General features: G+C 45.1%; 1 protein-coding gene across 1 annotated transcript in view; it reads right to left on the bottom strand.

Moving 5' to 3' along the window:
* Positions 1–17932, bottom strand: part of commd10 (COMM domain containing 10) — a 97669-nt gene extending 79737 nt beyond the window's left edge. The window contains exons 1-3 of the mRNA XM_078214627.1: positions 17735–17932; positions 13098–13188; positions 4575–4685 (exon numbers count right to left, since the gene is read on the bottom strand). Coding sequence (XP_078070753.1) covers positions 4575–4685; positions 13098–13188; positions 17735–17763 — 231 coding nt within the window. The 5' untranslated portion in view covers positions 17764–17932. The remainder of the gene's footprint in view (positions 1–4574; positions 4686–13097; positions 13189–17734) is intronic.
* Between the last annotated feature and the right edge of the window lie 2738 nt (positions 17933–20670).

The following is a 20670-nucleotide window of genomic DNA, read 5'->3' on the forward strand; positions in this document are numbered from 1 at the left end:
CCCTAATTCATTCACATGTGGTAAAAATATGGGAGAAAAAGTTGTTGGTCGTCGATAAGCTAGTAAACTTTTCAAGAAATCATTCATTTTAAAGCATCAGATAATTTTCTAATCTCTTTTCAAAAACAGTCTGGAATGTTACTGTCCTACTTTAGAAAACTTCACACTAACCAGTTCAACGTGTGCTGACAATTTCCACAAACCAAACTCCTCTATTTTAGATTTTGTAATAAAGTTCCGCCATTCACTAGGGTTATAGGGTCATAGAGGTTTACAGCATGGAAACAGGCCCTTCGGCCCAACCTGTCCACGCCCCCATGAAAGCTTGCAAATAGCAAAATCACAAGTAATGAACACACTTTATAATGGGCGTCAATTAGATAAGTCCCAGCCATCCTACAATTTTACATAAATGAAGGATCAAAGACAATAAAAACTATATTTTTAATAAATTTACCGAGCAATGTACTGGATAAATTGTTTAATAAAAACAAAAAAAAAATCAAGAAATGTGTAAAGTTAGAGAGTGGAGGTAAAATTAAATTGCAATATAAAAGAACACCCAAGTGCAGACAATGGCAGATGACTCAGGCGCAGCGCGCAGTTTCTACTGCAGGAAATACTTAATGGACGCCTTCCTCTTGTAAACAAAAACTTTATTTAGGCGTTTTGTTCTTTTTTTCAGCATTTTCTGTAGGAGCTTTTCAGGAAGCTATGTATTATGCTGAATTCATGCAGGAGATTTCTCTTATTAATACAGCTCAGCAAATACAAAGAACTCATCAGAGACAGTAGTTTCTGATTGAAGACGCATTTTATTGACCCAGGCCTGGTTTCCACTACGTTTTGTGAAGGGGAGGTCGTGTCTCACAAACTTGATCGAGTTTTTCGAGGAAGTGACGAAGATGATTGATGAGGGTAGGGCAGTGGATGTTGTCTACATGGACCTCAGTAAGGACTTTGACAAAGTCCCTCATGGCAGACTGGTGCAGAAGGTGAAGTCTCATGGGATCAGAGGTGAGCTGGCAAGGTGGATACAAAACTGACTCGGTCAAAGAAGACAGAGGGTAGCAGTGAAAGGGTGCATTTCGGAATGGAGGGCTGTGACAAGTGGTGTTCCTCAGGGATCAGTGCTGGGACGTTTGCTGTTTGTAATATATATATATATATAAATGATTTGGAGGAAAATGTAACTGGATTGATTAGTAAGTTTGTGGATGACACAAAGGTTGCTGGATTTGCGGATAGCGATGAGGACCATCAGAGGATACAGCAGGATATAAATCAGTTGGAGACTTGGGCGGAGAGATGGCAGATGGAGTTTAATCCGGACAAACGTGAGGTAATGCATTTTGGAACGTCTAATAAGGATAGGAAATATACAGTAAATGGCAGGACCTTTAAGAGTATTGGTAGGTAAAGGGATCTGGGTGTACAGGTACACAGGTCACTGAAAGTGGCAATGCAGGTGGAAAAGGTAGTCAAGAAGGCATATGGCATGCTTGCCTTCATCGGCCGGGCTATTGAGTTTAAAAATTGGCATGTCATGTTGTAGCTTTATAGAACTTTAGATAGGCTGCACTTGGAATATAGGGCCCGATTTTACCAACAATTTGCGCCCATTTGCGGGTGCGAAATCGCGGTAAAGTCGGGTGTGAGGCCTTTTCGCGATCTGCACCTGCATCCGCTCAGGTCGCCACTTTACCGAGACCCACGAATGGTGGGGATCCGTTCTGCACCCAAATTGGGTGCAACGACAATTTAAATGCATTTGCATGCATTTAAATTGAATTAATGAACTGCCCACCCAACTCTATCAGCATTTCCCCCTTTACCACCGCGTTTGCCGATCCGGAACTGCGCTTTTAGGGACCTGCTAAATAAAAGTCTGAGTCGGGTGCTCCAGCCTCTGAAGAGCGCGTCCAGTGCTTCCAACGGCTCCCTGACTCAGATCAGTGGTGGAGGGGAGGAGGGAGGTGGGTCAGATCGTTCTCTGGTTGGAGGGGGGAGGAGGGGAGTGAGGTCGGATCGTTGCCTAGTTTTGGGGGGGGGGGGGGGGCCGATCGTTGTCTGGTGGGGGGAGTGAGGCCAGATCGTTGTCTTGGGGGGGTGGGGGAGTGAGGCAGATCGTTGTCTTCGTGGGGGGGGAAGGTGGTAAGATGTATCTCGGGGGGGGGGGGCAGATGGGTCTTTGGTGGGGGGCAAATGGATCTCTGGTGGGGAGTGCAGGGGGGTCCACTGCCACTTTGCGGGCGATCGATCTGGGTAGTGGGGGGGGGGGGGGTGAATAAGGGACACACACACACATCACTGTCCCCCTTATCCACCACCCCCCCCCCGCTGCCCAGACCGATCGCCACCCCTGTCCCCCCCCCACCGATCGCCCACAGAGTAGCAGCGGACACCCCTGCGCCCTTCGCACCCCCACCAGAGATCCATCTGCCCCCCCCACTCGAGATCCATCTGCACCCCCCCCCGCCCTGCCCTGAGATACACCCTCGCTCCCGCTTTTCACTCCCGGGCCGCTTTCTCTGGCTCGAGAGCGAACTGACACGGGTGCGCCTTTTCCAATTTTTTTCTAACTGCGTATGCGCAGTTCAGAGCTCCGATAGTTCCAGAAGCGCTAAGCCCCGCCCACAGCGCGAATCGGATTGGAGATGGCTGAGAGCGTATGGGGGCGCCTGAAAACGGATTTCTAAGTCGGATCTGTACTACGCCCAGATTCAGCATTTAGAATGAAAATGGTAACATCGGGCCCATAGTGTTCAATTCTGGTCGCCACACTACCAGAAGGAATGTGGAGGCTTTGGAGAGGGTAGAGAAAAGATTTACCAGGATGTTGCCTGGTATGGAGGGCATTAGCTATGAGAAGAGGTTGAAGAAACTTGGTTTGTTCTCACTGGAGCGACGGAGGTTGAAGGGAGACCTTATAGAAGTCTTCAAGATTATGAGAGGCATGGACAGAGTGGATAGTCAGAAGCTTTTTCCCAGGGTGGAAGAGTCAATTACTAGGGCGCATAGGTTTAAGGTGCGAGGGGCAAGGGTTAAAGGAGATGTACGAGGCAGATTTTTTACACAGAGAGTAGTGGGTGCCTGGAACCCGTTGCCGTGGGAGGTAGTGGAAGCGGATACAGTAGTGACTTTTAAGGGGCGTCTTGATAAGTACATGAATAGGGTGGGAATAGAGGGATATGGTCCCCGGAAGGGTAGGGGGTTTTAGTTAAGTCGGGCAGCATGGTCGGTGCAGGCTTGGAGGGCCCAAGGGCCTATTCCTGTGCTGTAATTTTCTTTGTTCTTTTGTGAGGGAGAGCAACTTAAGACAGCTCAAATTACTCGAATTAAATTACCAAGACATTCTGTAATTATGCTTCTTCAGAAATCATCTGCCCACCTACTCTGTCCATCTTAATAGGATGGACCACTCATGTTAATATGGATTATTTACCTTGGCCAATTGCATCCTATTCTCTGGCAACATGAGAATTCATTGGTCCGTTTGTCTAGGACGCTCCCACCCACTTGTCTCTTAGCAACCTCTATAACGCAAGTAATAGAGTTCAAAGGTAACTTTCTCACTGTCTCTCCGTAGAGTTCAAGAGTTGCCTTTCTCACTGTCTGCTAAGCATCCCTTATCAATAGAAATGAATTGTCCCATTCATTTAGTGTCTGGGAACTATACTGATAAAAACTATGCTCTGTGGCCATATTGTTTTTAAAGAATGTGGTTCATCTCACTTAGCTTCCATCCCAATATGCCTTGGGGCAGTCTGTATTTGACCAAGGTGTACAGAATTCTTTCAAAAATACATATTTAAAATCTCTAACAGTGATTCTATATGTTTCTATGCATCTGTACCTTTGTAATTCCAAGTACGTCATAGCTTTTCTGTACTATATTCATTTCTAAATTAGTCTACCCTGATTTTATTAGTCTTTTAGTACCAGACTATCTTATTTCCTCAACAGCTTCTAATTTTATTTTTATACCATGGATAAGTGAAAATTTGAACCTAAAATAGACGAGGTGGTCTACAAAGATGTGGATAAGCGAATTCCCGAAAAGAGGAAATTGCGAATGATGGGACTTTACTGTATACCAAAAAAAAGTTAGCTTTTAGTATCAAAATAAAGTAAAAGTTACTTTTAAAGTTTATTTATTCGTCACAAGTAAGGCTTACATTAACACTGCAATTAAGTTACTGTGAAATTCTCCTAGTCGCCATACTCCGGTGCCTGTTCGGGTCAATGCACCTAATCAGCACGTCTTTCAGACTATGGGAGGAAACCAGAACACCCGGAGGAAACCCACACAGACACGGAGAGAATGTGCAAACTCCACACAGACAGTGACCCAAGCCAGGAACGAACCCGGGTCCCTGGCGCTGTGAGACAGCAGTGCTAACCACTGCGCTCAAATCAAACTTTAAGATAATTTTTACTGTAGTTCCACAACTAAAACCTGCAATGCTACTCAGTGGAATGCTATTGTCAAGCTTTTGAATGTATTAATTAAAATCAAAAGGAATGTAGCCACATCCAATTTTTTAATATAATGCAATTTCCCATGATTTTACCTGTTCCAGGATAAAAGATACAGTTTCCAGCACCAAGCGGAGGTCTTGTTTTTCCAGAGAAAGTGCGACTTGAAGCTTTTCTGTCTCTTCTTCGTTAAATGACTGCTCATCCTAAAAACCATAATTGATTAGTACCGCACTGATGCAAGAGATTCTAATCAACACAGTAAACTGCAAAAGTAATTAGTTAGTTTTGAACAGTAGCTCATTACATTTGAAGAATGTTCTTATAAAATTAACTACTTCTATCCGAACTAAGACAAGGCTTTAAATAACATTTTAAACAAGCTGCCAGTTTAGAGGTCCTATGGTGTAAATTGTCAGTTTGCGACCAGACCAAGTTTCACTGACTGTATATTTAAATTTACTTTAATATTTTGTTAAATTAGAAGTGCAAAATAAACATTTGCATACCAATGAAAAACAAAGTGTAAAATAAAACGAGATCAGAAAATTTACAGTCGAGAGAAAGATCATCATGCCAGACACCTTAAGGAAACTATTGAATCGAGGACAGGAACTCAACAAAATTAACATAAACAAAATATCAACAATAAAGAAATGAATGGTATGAAGTGAAAAATCTCCAGGACCAGGCTTCCAATTCACAGTTTTAAAAGAAGCAGATGAGAACATTGTAGCTGCCCTAATTATAATCTTCCAGAGTTCTCTGAATTGGGGAATCATTCCTTTAGGTTGGAAAACAGCAAAGTGTCATGCACAATTCAAGAAAGGTAGCAAAGAAAACTGGGAAAATATAGACCAGTTAGTCTGACATGTGTTCTCAGGAAATTAGTGAGTTGAACATCTTGAAAATTTTTAGTTGAGCAGAGAGTTAGCATTGATTTGAGAAGTGGATGATGAACTTGATGGAATTGAAGAGGTAGCCAAGTAGTGAACAGGGAAATGTTTATGGGAGTAATTTATATGGGCTTTCAGAAAGCATTTGACATGGTCTCTCAGAAAAAAAGGTTGTTAGCTAAACTTGAAGCCTATGGGATGGAAGACAAATGACTGACCTGGTTAGGAAATTAGCTGAACATGGGTGAAATCTTTATTGCCTTAGACTCTGGTGACACGACAAGATCTTTTCATATCATGGACCAGAACCTCCAAGCACTGGGCTCTCCAATTGCTCTTTCCAGGAGTCAATTGCCTGCCTCCAGGATTGCTGTCCAATTAGGGAGAGCAGGTGGATCAGGAGCACTAATTTAAAAGATCAGCTGTTGGGATAGAGGCATTGCAATTGTAAAATTGCTTTTTTAATTGCCTTAAGTGGTTTCTGCCTCCCAACCCACTCCTGGGAAAACGGAAGGAGGTGGAAACATATTGGTGTTGTGTATTGGAGATGTGATAAACAGGACAGATTTTGGTTAAAAACGAAATTATTTGTGGTCTGTAATCTCTTCCATGGCTGCTGCTTCTCTGTTTCCCGCACTAGGTCTATTACATCATTTCCGGTGTATACATTAATATAACAGAGCTCCAGTGAGCCAATAGGAACAAATACATAACATTTCCTCCCCCCTTAAACTGAACATCCTGAAACAGGTCCAATGTGAACAATAGTCAATGAGACAGTCACTTGATAAGTCAGACGGTCTGGAGGTCGTCACTCTCGGAACAGTTAACGGTGAACCTCTGGCATTTTCATCTCTGCACCGATGGCATTAGTCATTGGTTTAACCAGCATTGATGTAGGAATTGGAGGTTGTCTCTGTGTCTGAACAAAGGGGGAGGTGTTGCTTTCCTGACCAGTGTCTGGTAGTGCAGGCATTATCATAAGGTTCAAGTCAGGACTTCATATGTCTGATCCTGAATTTTCAACAGCCTCCAGATTTGGCTGATCTGTTCTTGCTGCCAATAACTGGTCCGCATGTCTCCTCCAGATAATGTCATCTCTGGTCTGGACAGTGTCGGAGACTGATCCTGCCTGTGCAAGGATGGTGGCAGGAACCCTTTTCTTCCCTGTGGAGTAGTCCAAGCCAAAACCAATTGTCCTTGGTGGAAAACTGTTTCGCCTCGCCTTCCTGCTGTTCCACTTGCGCTTGTTGTTGCACAATCTCCTTAGCCTTTTGGAGGTTTCAAGAATGCGGAACGCAGCTGCCTCTTTATCACGAGTAAAGCAGATGAGGTCTTGGTAGACCAGTAGGTATTTATTAAGGCATTTGTTCCGTGGTTGCTTTCAAAGTGAGTTTCAGGGTTTGAATGAAGCATTCTGCTGGTCCATTAGTAGCAGGGTGATACAGTGCAGAAGGAATATGTCGAATACCATTTTCTTGTAGGAAGTTCTCAAACTCCTGTGAGACAAATTGAGGTTCATTGTTGCTTACCAACTGTTCAGGAAATCCAGAGTGACTACTCTTAGCTTCTCCATGATCTCCACAGAAGAGGTAGATGTCATCACAGTGACCTCAGGCCATTTAGAGTGAGCATGAACCATTACTAAGAACATATATCCTTTAAAAGGTCCTGCAAAATCCACATGCACACAATGCCAAAGCCTCTTCAGGCCATTCCTATGGATGGAGCGGTGCTAAGGGCAGCGGGTTTCTTACTTCACAGAAAAAGACCATGTTTTAGCTTTCTCCTCAATTTCTGCATCCAGTCCAGGCCACCAGAAATAACTTCTTGCTACTTCTTTCATGTGTACAACTCCGCAATGGCCCCTCATGTAGCTTCTCTAATGTCTGCTTCCTCAATAGCGGAATGATCACTCATCGAAGACATCCTGACTGAACTGACAGCTCCAATCTCCTGGAGTAGTACATAAGACCATGAGTCTTAGGAGCAGAATTAGGCAACTCGGCCCATCAAGTCTGCTTCGCTATTTAATCATGGCTGATATTTTTCTCATCCCCATAACCCCTGACCCCTTATTAATCAAGAACCTATCTATCTGACCTGGCCTCCACAGCCTTCTGTAGCAAAGAGTTCCACAGGTTCACCACTCTCTGGCTGAAGAAATTCCTCCTCATCTCTGTTTTAAAGGATCGTTCCTTTAGCCTGAGATTATGCCCTCTGGTTCTAGTTTTTCCTACTAGTGGAAACATCCTCTCCACGTCCACTTTATCCAGGCTTGTCAGTATCCTGTAAGTTTCAATAAGACCCCCCCTCATCCTTCTAAACTCCAACGAGTACAGACCTAGAGTCCTCAACCGTTCCTCATACGCCAAGCTCTTCATTCCAAGGATCATTCTTGTGAACCTCCTCTGGACCCTTTCCAAGGCCAGTACATCCTTCCTTAGATATGGAGCCCAAAACTGTTCACAATACTCCAAACGGAGTCTGACCAGTTTCAGATTAGATGTTAATTCCAAAGTCTTTCCTAATAGAATCTTATCCATCACTTCTTGGAGCACAGCATTGTACTGAGTGTGTTTTCTCACTATCCTAGAAGTGATAGGTATGTGGTCTACTGTTCAAAAGGAGAAGATATTCCTCTTCAAGCAGTCTGAACTACCTAGTGGTGGCAATCTTGAAAGTCCATCCGCGTTACAGTGTAGACGTGACTGTCAGTACTTAATGGTGCAAGTATGTGCAGACAAAAGCACCATCTATCACTGCATTCTACTTGCTGCAAGTGATGGAATTCCTGTGTGTGGTCCAAAAATGGTTGAGAGGACGATGGTCGGTCAGCAATGTAAACTCTCTCCCATACAGGAACTGATGGAATTTCTTCATTCCAAAAATGATCCCCAGTGCTTTCTGTTCAATCTGGGCACAGTTACTTTCAGATTTGCTCAAGGTTCAAGAAATAAAAGCAGTGGGTCTTTCTTTACCGAATGGCATGATATGGGAGATCATCGCTCCTACACCACAAGGAGATGCATCACAAGCTAACTGTATGGTGGGATTTTACGGCCTCGCTCATCCCGAAACCATAACATGCCGCCCAAGGTCAACGGACCTTCCCATTGCCCGCTCCTCACCCGGTTTGATCCTGTGGCGGGCAGGGCGGTAAAATTCCAGCCGAAGAGTAGAGTAGGATCAAAGTGCATGAGAGCTTCAGACTTAAGTTATGCCTCTTTGGCTTGCATGAAGGTGCTATTGCATTGATCTGACCACTTGTTCTGGCACAAGAGATTATAGAATTGTTTCAGAATTGTTGCCAAATTTGGGACAAATCTTCCATAATAATTCAACAATCCCAGGAAGGAACATCACTGATTAATATTCCGAGGTGGAGATGCCGGCGTTGGAGATGCTGGTGTTGGACTGGGGTAAACACAGTAAGAGTTTTAACAACACCAGGTTAAAGTCCAACAGGTTTATTTGGTAGCAAATGCCATTAGCTTTCGGAGCGCTGCTCCTTCGTCAGATGGAGTGGAAACCTGCTCTCAAACAGGGCCTCAAACAGTGTCTCTGTATGCCCTGTTTGAGAGCAGATTTCCACTCCATCTGACGAAGGAGCAGCGCTCCGAAAGCTAATGGCATTTGCTACCAAATAAACCTGTCGGACTTTAACCTGGTGTTGTTAAAACTCTTACTATATAACATTCTGAGGAGCAGGTGCCTCTGTTAATGGCCTTATTTGTAAAGGCCAGTAGCGTCAACCACATGTCCCAAATACCCAACGGAGGATTATAAAAATTCACACTCGTCCTTTCGGACTCAGACCATAGTCTTCCAATCTCTAGAGGGCGACATCCAAGTTTCAAAGGCTTTCATCTTCATCTCTTCCAGTCACTCCAATGTCATCCAGATAGCACTGGACTCCGCTCAGTCCACCCAGGATCTGAGCCATTGCCCTTTGAAACAATGCAAGAGCAGATGTGATACAAAATGGCGATCTACAGTACTGGAACAAGCCTGTGTGTGCCACAATTGTTAGAAGTTCATGTGACTTCTTGTTCACATTCATCTGCAAATAGGTTTGGCTCAGGTCAGTTTTGGCCTCCTGCCAATCCTGCAAACAGGTCTTCAGTGCGAGACAATGGTTCAGCGCATAACATTGGATTTATGGTGACCTTGAAGTCTTCATAAATCCTTATGGATCCATATTTCTTGATGACTGGAGTGTGCCCTATTCACTGATGTTGACAGGTTTCAGAACTCCAGTCTTCACCAGTCACTTCAAGTCAGCCTCCACCTGCAGCCTAATAGCAAATGGTACAGACCTTGCCATGAGGTATTTCACTTGGCTTCCATCTTTAATTTTCAGTTGGACTGTAATGTCTTCCATGTTGCTCAAATTTCTGAAAAGCCTGATTCTCCATTGGTCATCATGTTGACTTCAGCCCAGTTCAGTCGAATCTTCTCCAGCCATGTTCAACCCATCAATGCTGGATACTTTCCTTTCACAGTTATACTGTAGAAGGTAACAGCAAACCACTGCAGTACTTGGCCAAGCATAACCATGGATTATTCCAATGGAAGTCCATTATCGCCAACACCTTCTTAGGGCATGTTATCTGAAGGAGAAGGAAAAATCTTGCAACTCTCAGCATTTAATTTGTAAACTTGCTTTTCCAAATCATTCTGACTAATTGGTGATCAATAAAAAAGAAACCCACTAGTGTAATGGTACGTCTACTATTTCTTTGCTCTAAATAAATTCTATCCTTGACCCCTCTAGAATATCCTCGCTCTCCAGCACTGATATTCTCATTAATCAATATGGCCACTCCTCCACCTTTCTTTATTCCCTGTCATCCCAAACCTCTTGTATTCAGGGAAGTACTCAGCCTTGCACTTTTTTGAGGAAGATCTCCATTGTTGCATGCCATATTCCCACAAGACTACCTGTGCTTGCAGCTCACCAACCTTATTTATCACATAGTTCATGCAATTACAATATGAACTGTAAACATAATTTAGACATTATTGCATTTCCTCTTACTCTGACCGTGCCTAATATCGTACTCTCTCTTACTTTCATGCTGTCTCTTCCAATCATTATACACCTTGTTTTTCCTTTCTAATGTTACATATTTGTTCCCATCGCTGTCAAATCAGTTTAAATCCTGCTCAACATCATTAGCACACTACCCCACAAGGACATTAGTCCTTGTTCTGTAGAGATGCAATGAACCCGGCCTGTACAGGTGCCACCTGTAAGATTTTGATAATTCTACTAATTTTTAGAATCTGTCATATCTATGGATTTTATTCTGTAATTATAGTTTCAGTTTTGGTTTTCTGTTGGACAATTAACAGTCAGGGGAGCTGGGGAACAGGAAAGCAGTTATTTGTGAAGAAAGAATAATGTTTTATTGTTTTATCACAGAGCTCCTTTGAGTCCTGAGCTGAAGCTGTCTTAATGGCCACAATACAAATCGGTGTCCCATTTTAAATCAGAATGAAAGAACATTGAAAATCAGCCTGAACTTAAGATGACACCTTTTGTTTAACCAAACCATCCATTACTTTTATTAATCTGTACCAGAGAGGAATCCTTTATTCTCTGATATTATGATAAGAAGTGGTCTTAACTGTTGATTTTAATAGCTTGTGTGATTTGGATCAAGATATCTTGACAAGAGAACGTGACTCTATGGCTTCTCTGTTGCTGGGAGAAGATGTATATTTGTTTGTGAGAAAATGTAAACTTTATGACCCATAAGGCAGGAGTTGTTGCGAAGGTAGGGTGACCCAGGATGACTTGCATCCTATGGCCAATAGGAGGAGTCAATTTGGACCATCTCCAAAAAGGATGGAATGGAGCTAAGTTGAGAAACCATTATTCTCATTGGCACAGTGACACCACGGTTTAGGGGTAGAACTCTTTTGGGCACAGTTCAACATCACTTCAAAGATAAAGATGAGGGACATTGTCGGTGCTGACAGCACTAAGAGTTCCTGGGATTTTGAGGGATGAAAATCTTCTGCGTTGCCGTTGCTCCTTCTTGTGGCAGGGTGGCACACTGGTTAGCACTTCTGCCTCACAGCACCAGGGACCCGGGTTCAATTCCGGCCTTGGGTGACTGTGTGGAGTTTGCACGTTCTCCCAACGTTTACGTGGGTTTCCTCCCACAGTCTAGAGATGTGCAGGTTAGGTGGATTGGCCATGCTAAATTGCCCCTTAGTGTCCCAAGATGTTTGGGCGATTAGTGGGGCAAATATATGGGGTTTTGAGGGTAGGGCAGAGGTGCAGGCCTGGGTAAGAGGTTCTGTCGGAGAGTCAATGCAGACTCGATGAGCCAAATGGCTTCCTTCTGGACTGTAGGGATTCTATGATTATATATGTAAAATCTTGCATAATAAATTCCACTTGATTCTTAAATACTGACTATTCATACTTTGTCGGTCGACTAGTGTTAGAGTTTAAAAATTTAGACCTTAAAGTTTTTTTTCCAATTGGAAGCATTTTACACCTAAAAGGCCTAAACCTTGCAATATCTCCCCAGAATTTGTCCCAGTGCCTAGGAATTTAAAACCCTCCCTCTAGTATCATCTCTCCAATCACGCATTAATCTGCTCTATCCTATTTCTGTACTCACTAGCACATACCACTAGGAATAATCAGAAATTACTTTGCGGTCTTCCTTGCTAGTCTTCCCCTAGCTCTCTAAAGTCCAACACTCAGAAATGATCTTTCTCTCCACCCATGTCATTGGAACCGACACAGATCATGACTGACCACTCACACAACTGCTCTGAGCATCCTGACACTTTAACCCTGGCACCTGGGAGACAACATACTATCCTGCATCCGCATCTGTGGCGTAGAAATCCTGTACAGTCCCTAATGTATAAACTGTATAATTAATCTGTGAGGAGAGATTGAACAAACTAGGATTGCAATCCCTGGAATTTAGAAGGTTAAGAGGCAGTTTAGTCAGTTTTCAAAATATTAAGGAAAATCATTTTGGAAGATTAAAAAAATCTATTTCTGCTGTTTGGGGAATCTGGGACTGGGGAGCATATACTGTAAAAAAACACAGAGCCAGATCTTTCGTGAGTAAAATTAGGAAAGGCTTCTTCAAGCACAAGGAACAAAGAGCAATTGATGCAAGCTCAATTGTTAATTTTAAGACTAAGATAGCTAGGTTGTTAGCCAAAGGTATGAAGAAATTACGGGACCAAGGTGGGTATATACAGTTAGGTCACAGGTCAGTTACTGAATGGTGGGATGAATAGGCTTGAGAGGCTAAAGGACCTACTCCTATCCCTAAGTTTTCCAGCATTCTCTGTTTCTATTGCAGATTTGAAGCATTATTTACTGATCAACATACATAGGAAAATAAGTCTGGTTGAATCAAGTGTTTAAAAATCAGTATAAGTGGAAATGTTGGACTTTATACGTAAAATCACAACTCCAACGAGCAAAAAAGAGAAAGCACAAGTCTGTCCCAAACCCAAAAATAAATCAAAGGTTTTTCATAAAAACATCTGTGAGCGGCAGGATGAATTCAAGCTCTTTAAATCAAACCAAGCAGCACGGCAAAGTAACCACATTGTAAAGGGATTCAATACTTCTCAAAACATCAACAATACACATCATGATGGTAATATAATTTAGTTGTTTCATTCAGATATCCTATTGTCATATATAAAATAAACATGTTTTCCATCAAGTACCTTCAAGTGAAGTTTCTGAAGGATGCGAGACAGCAGTCGTGGAAATTTACCAGAATCAATTCCATTGATTAATGTTACAGCTTGCTTTATGCTGTACAAAAGAGAAAATGAGTCAAATTAGTAACTTTACTCAGTCTCTATGTAATTTTAAAAAGCAGATTTGAGCACAAAATTCAGGCGAAGACTTCAGCTCAGACAGTAATAGGAAATAGGGACTTTCAACGGCATAATTTGAGGGGCACTACCTTACAAAGATGTGTTTTGATAACCCATAAGTTTAAGTCCCTAATTAAATGGACATTACTGCTGGCAGCAATAGGACGGCATGATGGCACAGTGGTTAGCACTGCAGCCTCTCAGGTCTGGGGACCTGGGTTCGATTCCTGGCTTGGGTCACTGTCTATGTGGAGTCTGCACGTTCTCCCCGTATCTGCGTGGGTTTCCTCTGGGCACTCCGGTTTCCTCGCACAGTCCAAAAGATGTTCTGGTTAGTTTCATTGGCCATGCTAAATTCTCCCTCAGTGTACCCGAACAGGTGCCAGAGTGTGGTGACTCGGGGATTTTCACAGTAACTTCATTGGTGTTAATGTAAGCCTATTTGTGACACTAATAAATAAACTTTAAAAACAATTTTCAATGAGGAGTCAGGAAATCTCCCAGAGACTGCCCAACCTTTCTCCCTCAATCAACACCAGTATGCACGCAGCTAGTTATTTACTGTTTGAGGATCTTCCTGTTCATAATTTGACTGCTGTCTTTCTCTAAATAACAATGACCACAATTCAAAAAGTGAGTCACTGTGAAGCACTTGGGATATTCTCAAGAAATATGGTGCTATGTAAATGGAGGGTATTTTGTTCTTAAAAAATTAGCAGTGAACATCAATCCAAATCACGCTGAAACAGCATGTTTTAGGACTCCTTAAATAGTGTCATTTGAGGTCCATTAACTAAAAATAAGTGTGCCTGAGAACTGGAGTCCAAGTATTTAATCTTACTCCCTATTTTATTTGACATTGTCAAGTGAGAGATATAATAATTCAAGTATATGTCATGGCATACAAAACTAGCAAGGGATTCAAATTACTTCATTAAAACAAATAATTACAAACTTCAAATGTCAAGAGAGGGAATTCTGCTTTTCTGGTTAAGTGTGTGTCAGGCTAGATGCTCATCAAACTAGGTAGTGTACCAACATTTCCCATATCCCGCACCAGCAGGGTTTTTAAAAATCCTTTCACAGGATGTGGGCATCCCTGGCTGGGCCAGCAATTATTTCCCATCACTAACTGCCCTTGAAAAGATGGTGATGAGCTACCTCTTGAACTGCTGCAGTCCACGTAGTGTGTAGGTCTACCCACAGTGCTGTTTGAGAGTTCCAGGAATTTGACCAAGCGACAGAAGAAGGACGGTAACATAGTTCCAAATCAGGCCGGTCTTGGAGGGAAACTTGCAGATGTTTTACTGCCCTTGTCTTTCTAGGTGGTGAAGAGGTCACAGATTTGGAAGGAGTCTGGGTGAGTTGCTGCAATGTATCTTGTAGGTGGTACACACTGCTGTCACTGTGCTCCAGTTCTGGTGGGAGCAAATATTGAAGATGGTGGATGGGGTGCCAATCAAACGGGCTACTTTTTTCTGGATGGCATCAAATTTCTTGAGTGTTGTTGGAGCTGCATTCATTTGGGCAAGTGGAGAGTATTCCATAACACTCCTGACTTGAGCACTGTAGACAGTGGGTAGGCTTTGGGATTAAGGAGGTGAGTTATTTCCCACAGAATTCCCAGCCTCTGACCTGCTCTTATAATCACAATATTTATATGGCTAGTCCAGTTCAGTTTCTGGTGAATGGTAACTCCCACAATATTGACAACGGAGGATTCAGTGATGATAATGCCATCAAATGTCATGGACAGATGATTGGATTCTCTCTTGTTGGAGATGGTTATTGCATGGTACTTGTGTCACAAATATTACTTGCCACTTATCACACCAAACCTGAATGTTGGCTAGGTCTTGCTGCGTATGTATGTGCTGCTTCTGTGTCAGAGGATTTGCAAATGGTGCTGAATATTGTGCAATTATCCACGAACATCCCTACCCCTCACTTCATGACGGAGGAAAAGTCATTGATGAAGCAACTGAAGATGGTTAGGCCTGGGACACGACCCTGAGGAACTCCTGCAGTCCTGGCATTGAGATGATTGATCTCCAACAACCACAACTACCTTCCTTTGCACCATGTATGACTTCAACCAGTGGAGAGTTTTTCCCCTTATTCCCATTGACTCCAGATTTATTCAGGTTTCTTGGTGCCATATTCAGTCAAATGCTGCCTGGATGTCAGGGACAGCAGCTCTCACCTCACCACTGGTGTTCAGCTTCTCTGTCCATGCTTGGACTAAGGTTGTAATGATGGAACCCAAACCAAGTGTCAGTGAACAGTTACTGCTGTGTAAATGCCGCTTGATGGCACTGTTGATGACTCGTTCCATGATCGAGAGTAGACTAGTGAGACCGTAATTGGTCGGGTTGGATTTGTTCAACTTTTGTGGGTAGAATATACATGGGCAATTTTCCACAGCTTGGCTAAGGGGACAGCTAGTTCTGGAGCACAAGTCTTCAGTACTATTGTCGTGCTTTTGCAGTATCCATTGCCTTCAGCCAACTTTTGATATCACATAGGGTGAATTGAATTGGCTGAGAACTGGCATCTGTGATGCCAGGGGCCTCAGGAGGAGGCCCAGATGGATCATATGATAATAAAGCTTTTGCTGACATCAAAAAGGTGATAAGTTTCCTTTCATCCAATTAAGATTTCAGCCACTGAATTTTCTTTGTTTAAATTTTCTTTGTTTAAATTTCATTTGTTACAATATAATTATAAACAAGCGGGGATGTGGGACTAAGCACAACTATTCTTTCAAAGATGCATAAGCATGAAAAGTCCTCTGTTCTGTAACCTTTTATGATACTCAGATAACAATTGTTTATGAAAATACTGATGCACCTTTCTATTTAGAAAATCTTCAGGTCAATATTTTAACAACTTGTCAGTATGGGTTTCTATTGATTGTTTTACTTGTTTATTTATCAAATACTATAGAACATCTAAACATCCCCACCCAAAGTCAGCACTGGCATCCTCTTGTGATAACTTGGCAGACTTAGACATGGGCAGCTACACCACTCTCCTCCAATGACTCTCCTTCATTGTCCAACTCAATGAGATGGCCCTCATTTGGTGTCATTTATAGATGCCCGACTGTAGCCTGAGTGAACCCAGCAATGCCTTCTCCTTTGGGCGGCACAGTAGCACAGTGGTTAGCACTGCTGCCTCACAGCACCAGGGACCCAGGTTCAATTCCCGGCTTGGGTCACTGTCTGTGCAGCGTTTGCACATTCTCCCTGTGTCTGCGTGCGTTTCCCCTGGATGCTCTGGTTTTCTCCCACAGTCCGAAAGACATGCTGGTTAGGTGCATTGGCCATGCTAAATTCTCCCTCAGGTGTGCCCGAACAGGCGCCGGAGAATGGTGACTAAAGGATTTTCACTAATTTCATTGCAGTGCTAATGTGACTACTTGTGACACTAATAAATAAATTTTAAACTTTTCTTCCTGCATCTACATTGTTACATTTGCAGCCTTCTTCCCTCAATCCCACCTCACTAAAAGGATCTTTCCTTCATCCCGCTCCTCCTCTACTGGCTACTAACAACATCTACCCCAGACATGGAATCAGTTTTCACATGTACATTGTCAATAGCCACTCTGCCCTTCCAACATTTCTTTTGATTCCACTCTCCTCCATCACATCACTGGCTCTGCACCCCCCAACCCCCTGCATGTGTGTTGTCAATTTATTGAACATCCAGTTTTATATTAACTACAACTTCCTCCAGTGACACACTGGGCAGAGCACAAGTATCCTCTTCAGCCCATGGCATGAACTCTATAATCGAGTTACCAGTTCTAGCCCCTGTTTCAGGTTGAACTGACTCAGAGTCTTGGCATCCAGCCTTAGCCTCTCTATCAAAAGACCACAAACTTTCATCTCTATAATATCACCCGGCTCTTCCCCGCACAGATGCTGCTGCTGGAACCCCCCCCCCCCCCCCCCCAACTCCATAAACAGCAAGTTGATGCTATTTAATAGGAAAATGCCAAATAGGAGAAGTAGGCCATTCGGCCCCTTGAGCCTGCTTTACCATTCAGTAAGATCATTGCTGATGTGTTTGAAGTTCCACGTTCCCCATATACCCCTAATAACCTGCGAGTCATAGAATCCTTACAGTGCAGAAGGAGGCCATTCAGCCCATCAACCCCAAACTGACAATAATCCCACCCAGGTCCCATCCCGACACGACGACTCCACGTATTTACCCTGTTCGTCCCCCTGACACGAACGGGTGATTTACCATGGCCAATCAACCTGACCCATGTATCTTTGGAGGATGGGAGGAAACCCACGCAGACACGGGGAGAACGTGCAAACTCCATAGAGACAGTGACCCAAGGCTGGAATTGAACCTGGGTCCCTGGCGCTGTGAGGCTGCAGTTGGAACCACTGTGTGGCTGTCAGAGCAGGTTTTAACAGGCAAAGTGCAGAGTTTTTGAATCTCCCACTTGTATTTGTTTTTACCTCTGGGTTTCTTTGACAATTGCAGCCATCTGATCTGGAATTTGTCACCGACAGGCTCTCCCTGTGTGCCCGGCTCGTCCTTCAGCGTCCCCGGTCCCGCCGCCCGCTCTCCGGTCCCGGCTCCGGCTCTCCGGTGCCGCCGCCTGTTTTCCCCGCTTCAGTTCCGCTGCTGCAGGATCATGTGACCAATCAGCTGCCGGTCTGAGCAGCGACGGAAACCCGAGAGGCTCAAATTCAACAACAAGGAAAACGCAAGAATCAGCACAAAAATGAGGGGCCAGTGCAGCGAGTAATCGGTGCAGCGATTGGTCAGTGCAGCGAGGGGCCAGTGCAGTGAGGGGTCAGTGCAGTGAATGGTCAGTGCAGCGAGGTGCCAGTGCAGTGAGAGGCCAGTGCAGTGAATGGTCAGTGCAGCGAGGTGCCAGTGCAGTGAGAGGCCAGTGCAGTGAATGGTCAGTGCAGCGAGGTGCCAGTGCAGTGAGAGGCCAGTGCAGTGAATGGTCAGTGCAGCGAGGTGCCAGTGCAGTGAATGGTCAGTGCAGCGAGGTGCCAGTGCAGTGAATGGTCAGTGAAGCGAGGGGTCAGTGCAGCGAGGGGCCAGTGCAGCGCATGGTTAGTGCAGCGAGTGGCCAGTGTGGTGAGGGGCCAGTGCATCAAGGGGCCAGTGCAACGAGAGGCCAATGCAGTGAGCAGTCAGTGCAGCAAACAGTCAGTGCAGCAAGTGGTCAGTGCAGCGAGTGGTCAGTGCAGCGAGAGGCCAGTGCAGCGAGGGGCCAGTGCAGCGAGGGGCCAGTGCAGCGAGGGGCCAGTGCTGCGAGTGGCCAGTGCAGCGAGTGGCCAGTGTGGTGAGGGGCCAGTGCATCAAGGGGCCAGTGCAACGAGGGGCCAATGCAGTGAGCAGTCAGTGCAGCAAACAGTCAGTGCAGCAAGTGGTCAGTGCAGCGAGTGGTCAGTGCAGCGAGAGGCCAGTGCAGCGAGGGGCCAGTGCAGCGAGGGGCCAGTGCAGCGAGGGGCCAGTGCAGCGAGAGGCCAGTGCAGAGAGAGGCCAGTGCAGTGAGTGGCCAGTGCAGCGAGGGGCCAGTGCAGCGAGGGGCCAGTGCAGCGAGTGGCCAGTGCAGCGAGGGGCCAGTGCAGCGAGGGGTCAGTGCAGCGAGGGGTCAGTGCAGCGAGGGGCCAGTGCAGCGAGGGGCCAGTGCAGCGAGGGGCCAGTGCAGCGAAGGGCCAGTGCAGCAAGCGGCAGTGCAGCGAGGGGCCAGTGCAGCGAGGGCCAGTGCAGTGAGCAGTTAGTTCAGCGAGGGACCAGTGCAGCATGGGGTCAGTGCAGTGAGGCGTCAGTGCAGCGGGCAGTCAGTGCAGCGTGGGGCCAGTGCAGCACGTGGCTAGTGCAGTGACCTGCCAGTTCAGCGAGGTGCCAGTGCAGCGAGTGGTTAATGCGGCGAGGGGGCCAGTGCGGTGAGTGGCCAGTGCGGCGGGGGGGCAGTGCGGCGAGGGGCCAGTGCGGCAGGAGGCCAGTGCGGCGAGGGGCCAGTGCAGCGAGGGGTCAGTGCGGCGAGGGGCCAGTGCGGCGAGGGGCCAGTGCAGTGAGCGGTTAGTTCGGCGAGGGGCCAGTGCGGGAGGGGCCAGTGCGGCGAGAGGCCAGTGCGGCATGGGGCCAGTGCGGCGAGGGGTTAGCGCGGCGAGGAGTTAGCGCGGCGAGGGGTTAGCGCGGCGAGTGGCCAGTGCAGCAAGGGGCCAGTGCAGCGAGGAGCCAGTGCAGCGAGGGGCCAGTGCAGCGAGGGGCTAGTGCACAACAATGTTCCCCCTTCCCTCCACCTCCCTCTACAAAAGATGTCTGAGGCCAGTTCTGTACTGAGGGAAAATGTGAAACCTGAAATAGCCATCCAGTGAGACCAGAAAAGTCTTTTTTTTAGAAACCAGTGTGTTTCTGAACTTAGATTTCCACAGCAGAGTGGAAGGGTTTGTGAAGTCCAAAGGATTGAAGGATCCATAGAATCCTTACTGTGCAGAAGGAGCCCATTCAAACCCATTGAGTCTGCACTTACTCTTCCAAAGAGCATCTTACCCAGGCCCACCCCTTGCCCTACCCCCATAACCCCATGTGTTTACCATGGCCAATCCACCTAACCTACACATCTTTGGGTAGTGGGAGGAAACCGGAGCACCCAGAGGAAACCCACGCAGACACGGGGAGAACATGCAAACTCCACACAATCACCCAAGGCTGGAATTGAAGCTAGGTCCCTGGCGCTGTGAGGGTAGCAGTGCTAACCACTGTGTGGTATACTATTACTAAAGTAACAGCAGTTTTGCTTGGGGTAATAGTACAGTATTTGATACTTAAAAATCTAGAAGAAGGTTTTGCCAAGTAGTTTACTTGTGTGTTCTGAGTGAGTGGGTATTTTGGGGGATGTTTTGTAAGACAGGTTAACTCTGTAACTTTAATCTTGTGTGCCTAAGTTTGTTGGTTGTTCATAAATCTTCTTTTATTTTTAAAAAATCCTACAAGTGTTCCTGGAGTTCTATGATTCTGAGATCAGTAGTCTTTTCTCCTAACTTTCAGACTCCAAAATAAAGAGGTTACGATCAGTAAGACAAGTTTCCCTTGGGTTTGGCCCAGCAAATAACATCTGCTGTGGTCATAACAGTGCAGCTTTGAAGTTACAGGAAGAACACGTACAAGTAAAGTGCTTATGTAACATTAGGGGGAAGGGTACTAATGTTTGTAAGATATCCATGTTAAAATAAACTATTAAAAGGAAGAGTTGTAAGCCTTGACTTTTTTCTCCACCTGGACAGGTTCAGGCTGAACCTTAGAATTAGAAGAGTAGGTTCACAATTTCTATCTCTCCAGATGTTACTTGACCTGCTGACTATTTTTTGTTTTAATTTCAGACATGCTGGGCTATCTGTCCGACATTCGGGAAATAAAGGGATGA

Source organism: Mustelus asterias, chromosome 6 (genome assembly GCF_964213995.1).
Source record: "Mustelus asterias chromosome 6, sMusAst1.hap1.1, whole genome shotgun sequence".
Lineage (NCBI taxonomy): Eukaryota > Metazoa > Chordata > Chondrichthyes > Carcharhiniformes > Triakidae > Mustelus > Mustelus asterias.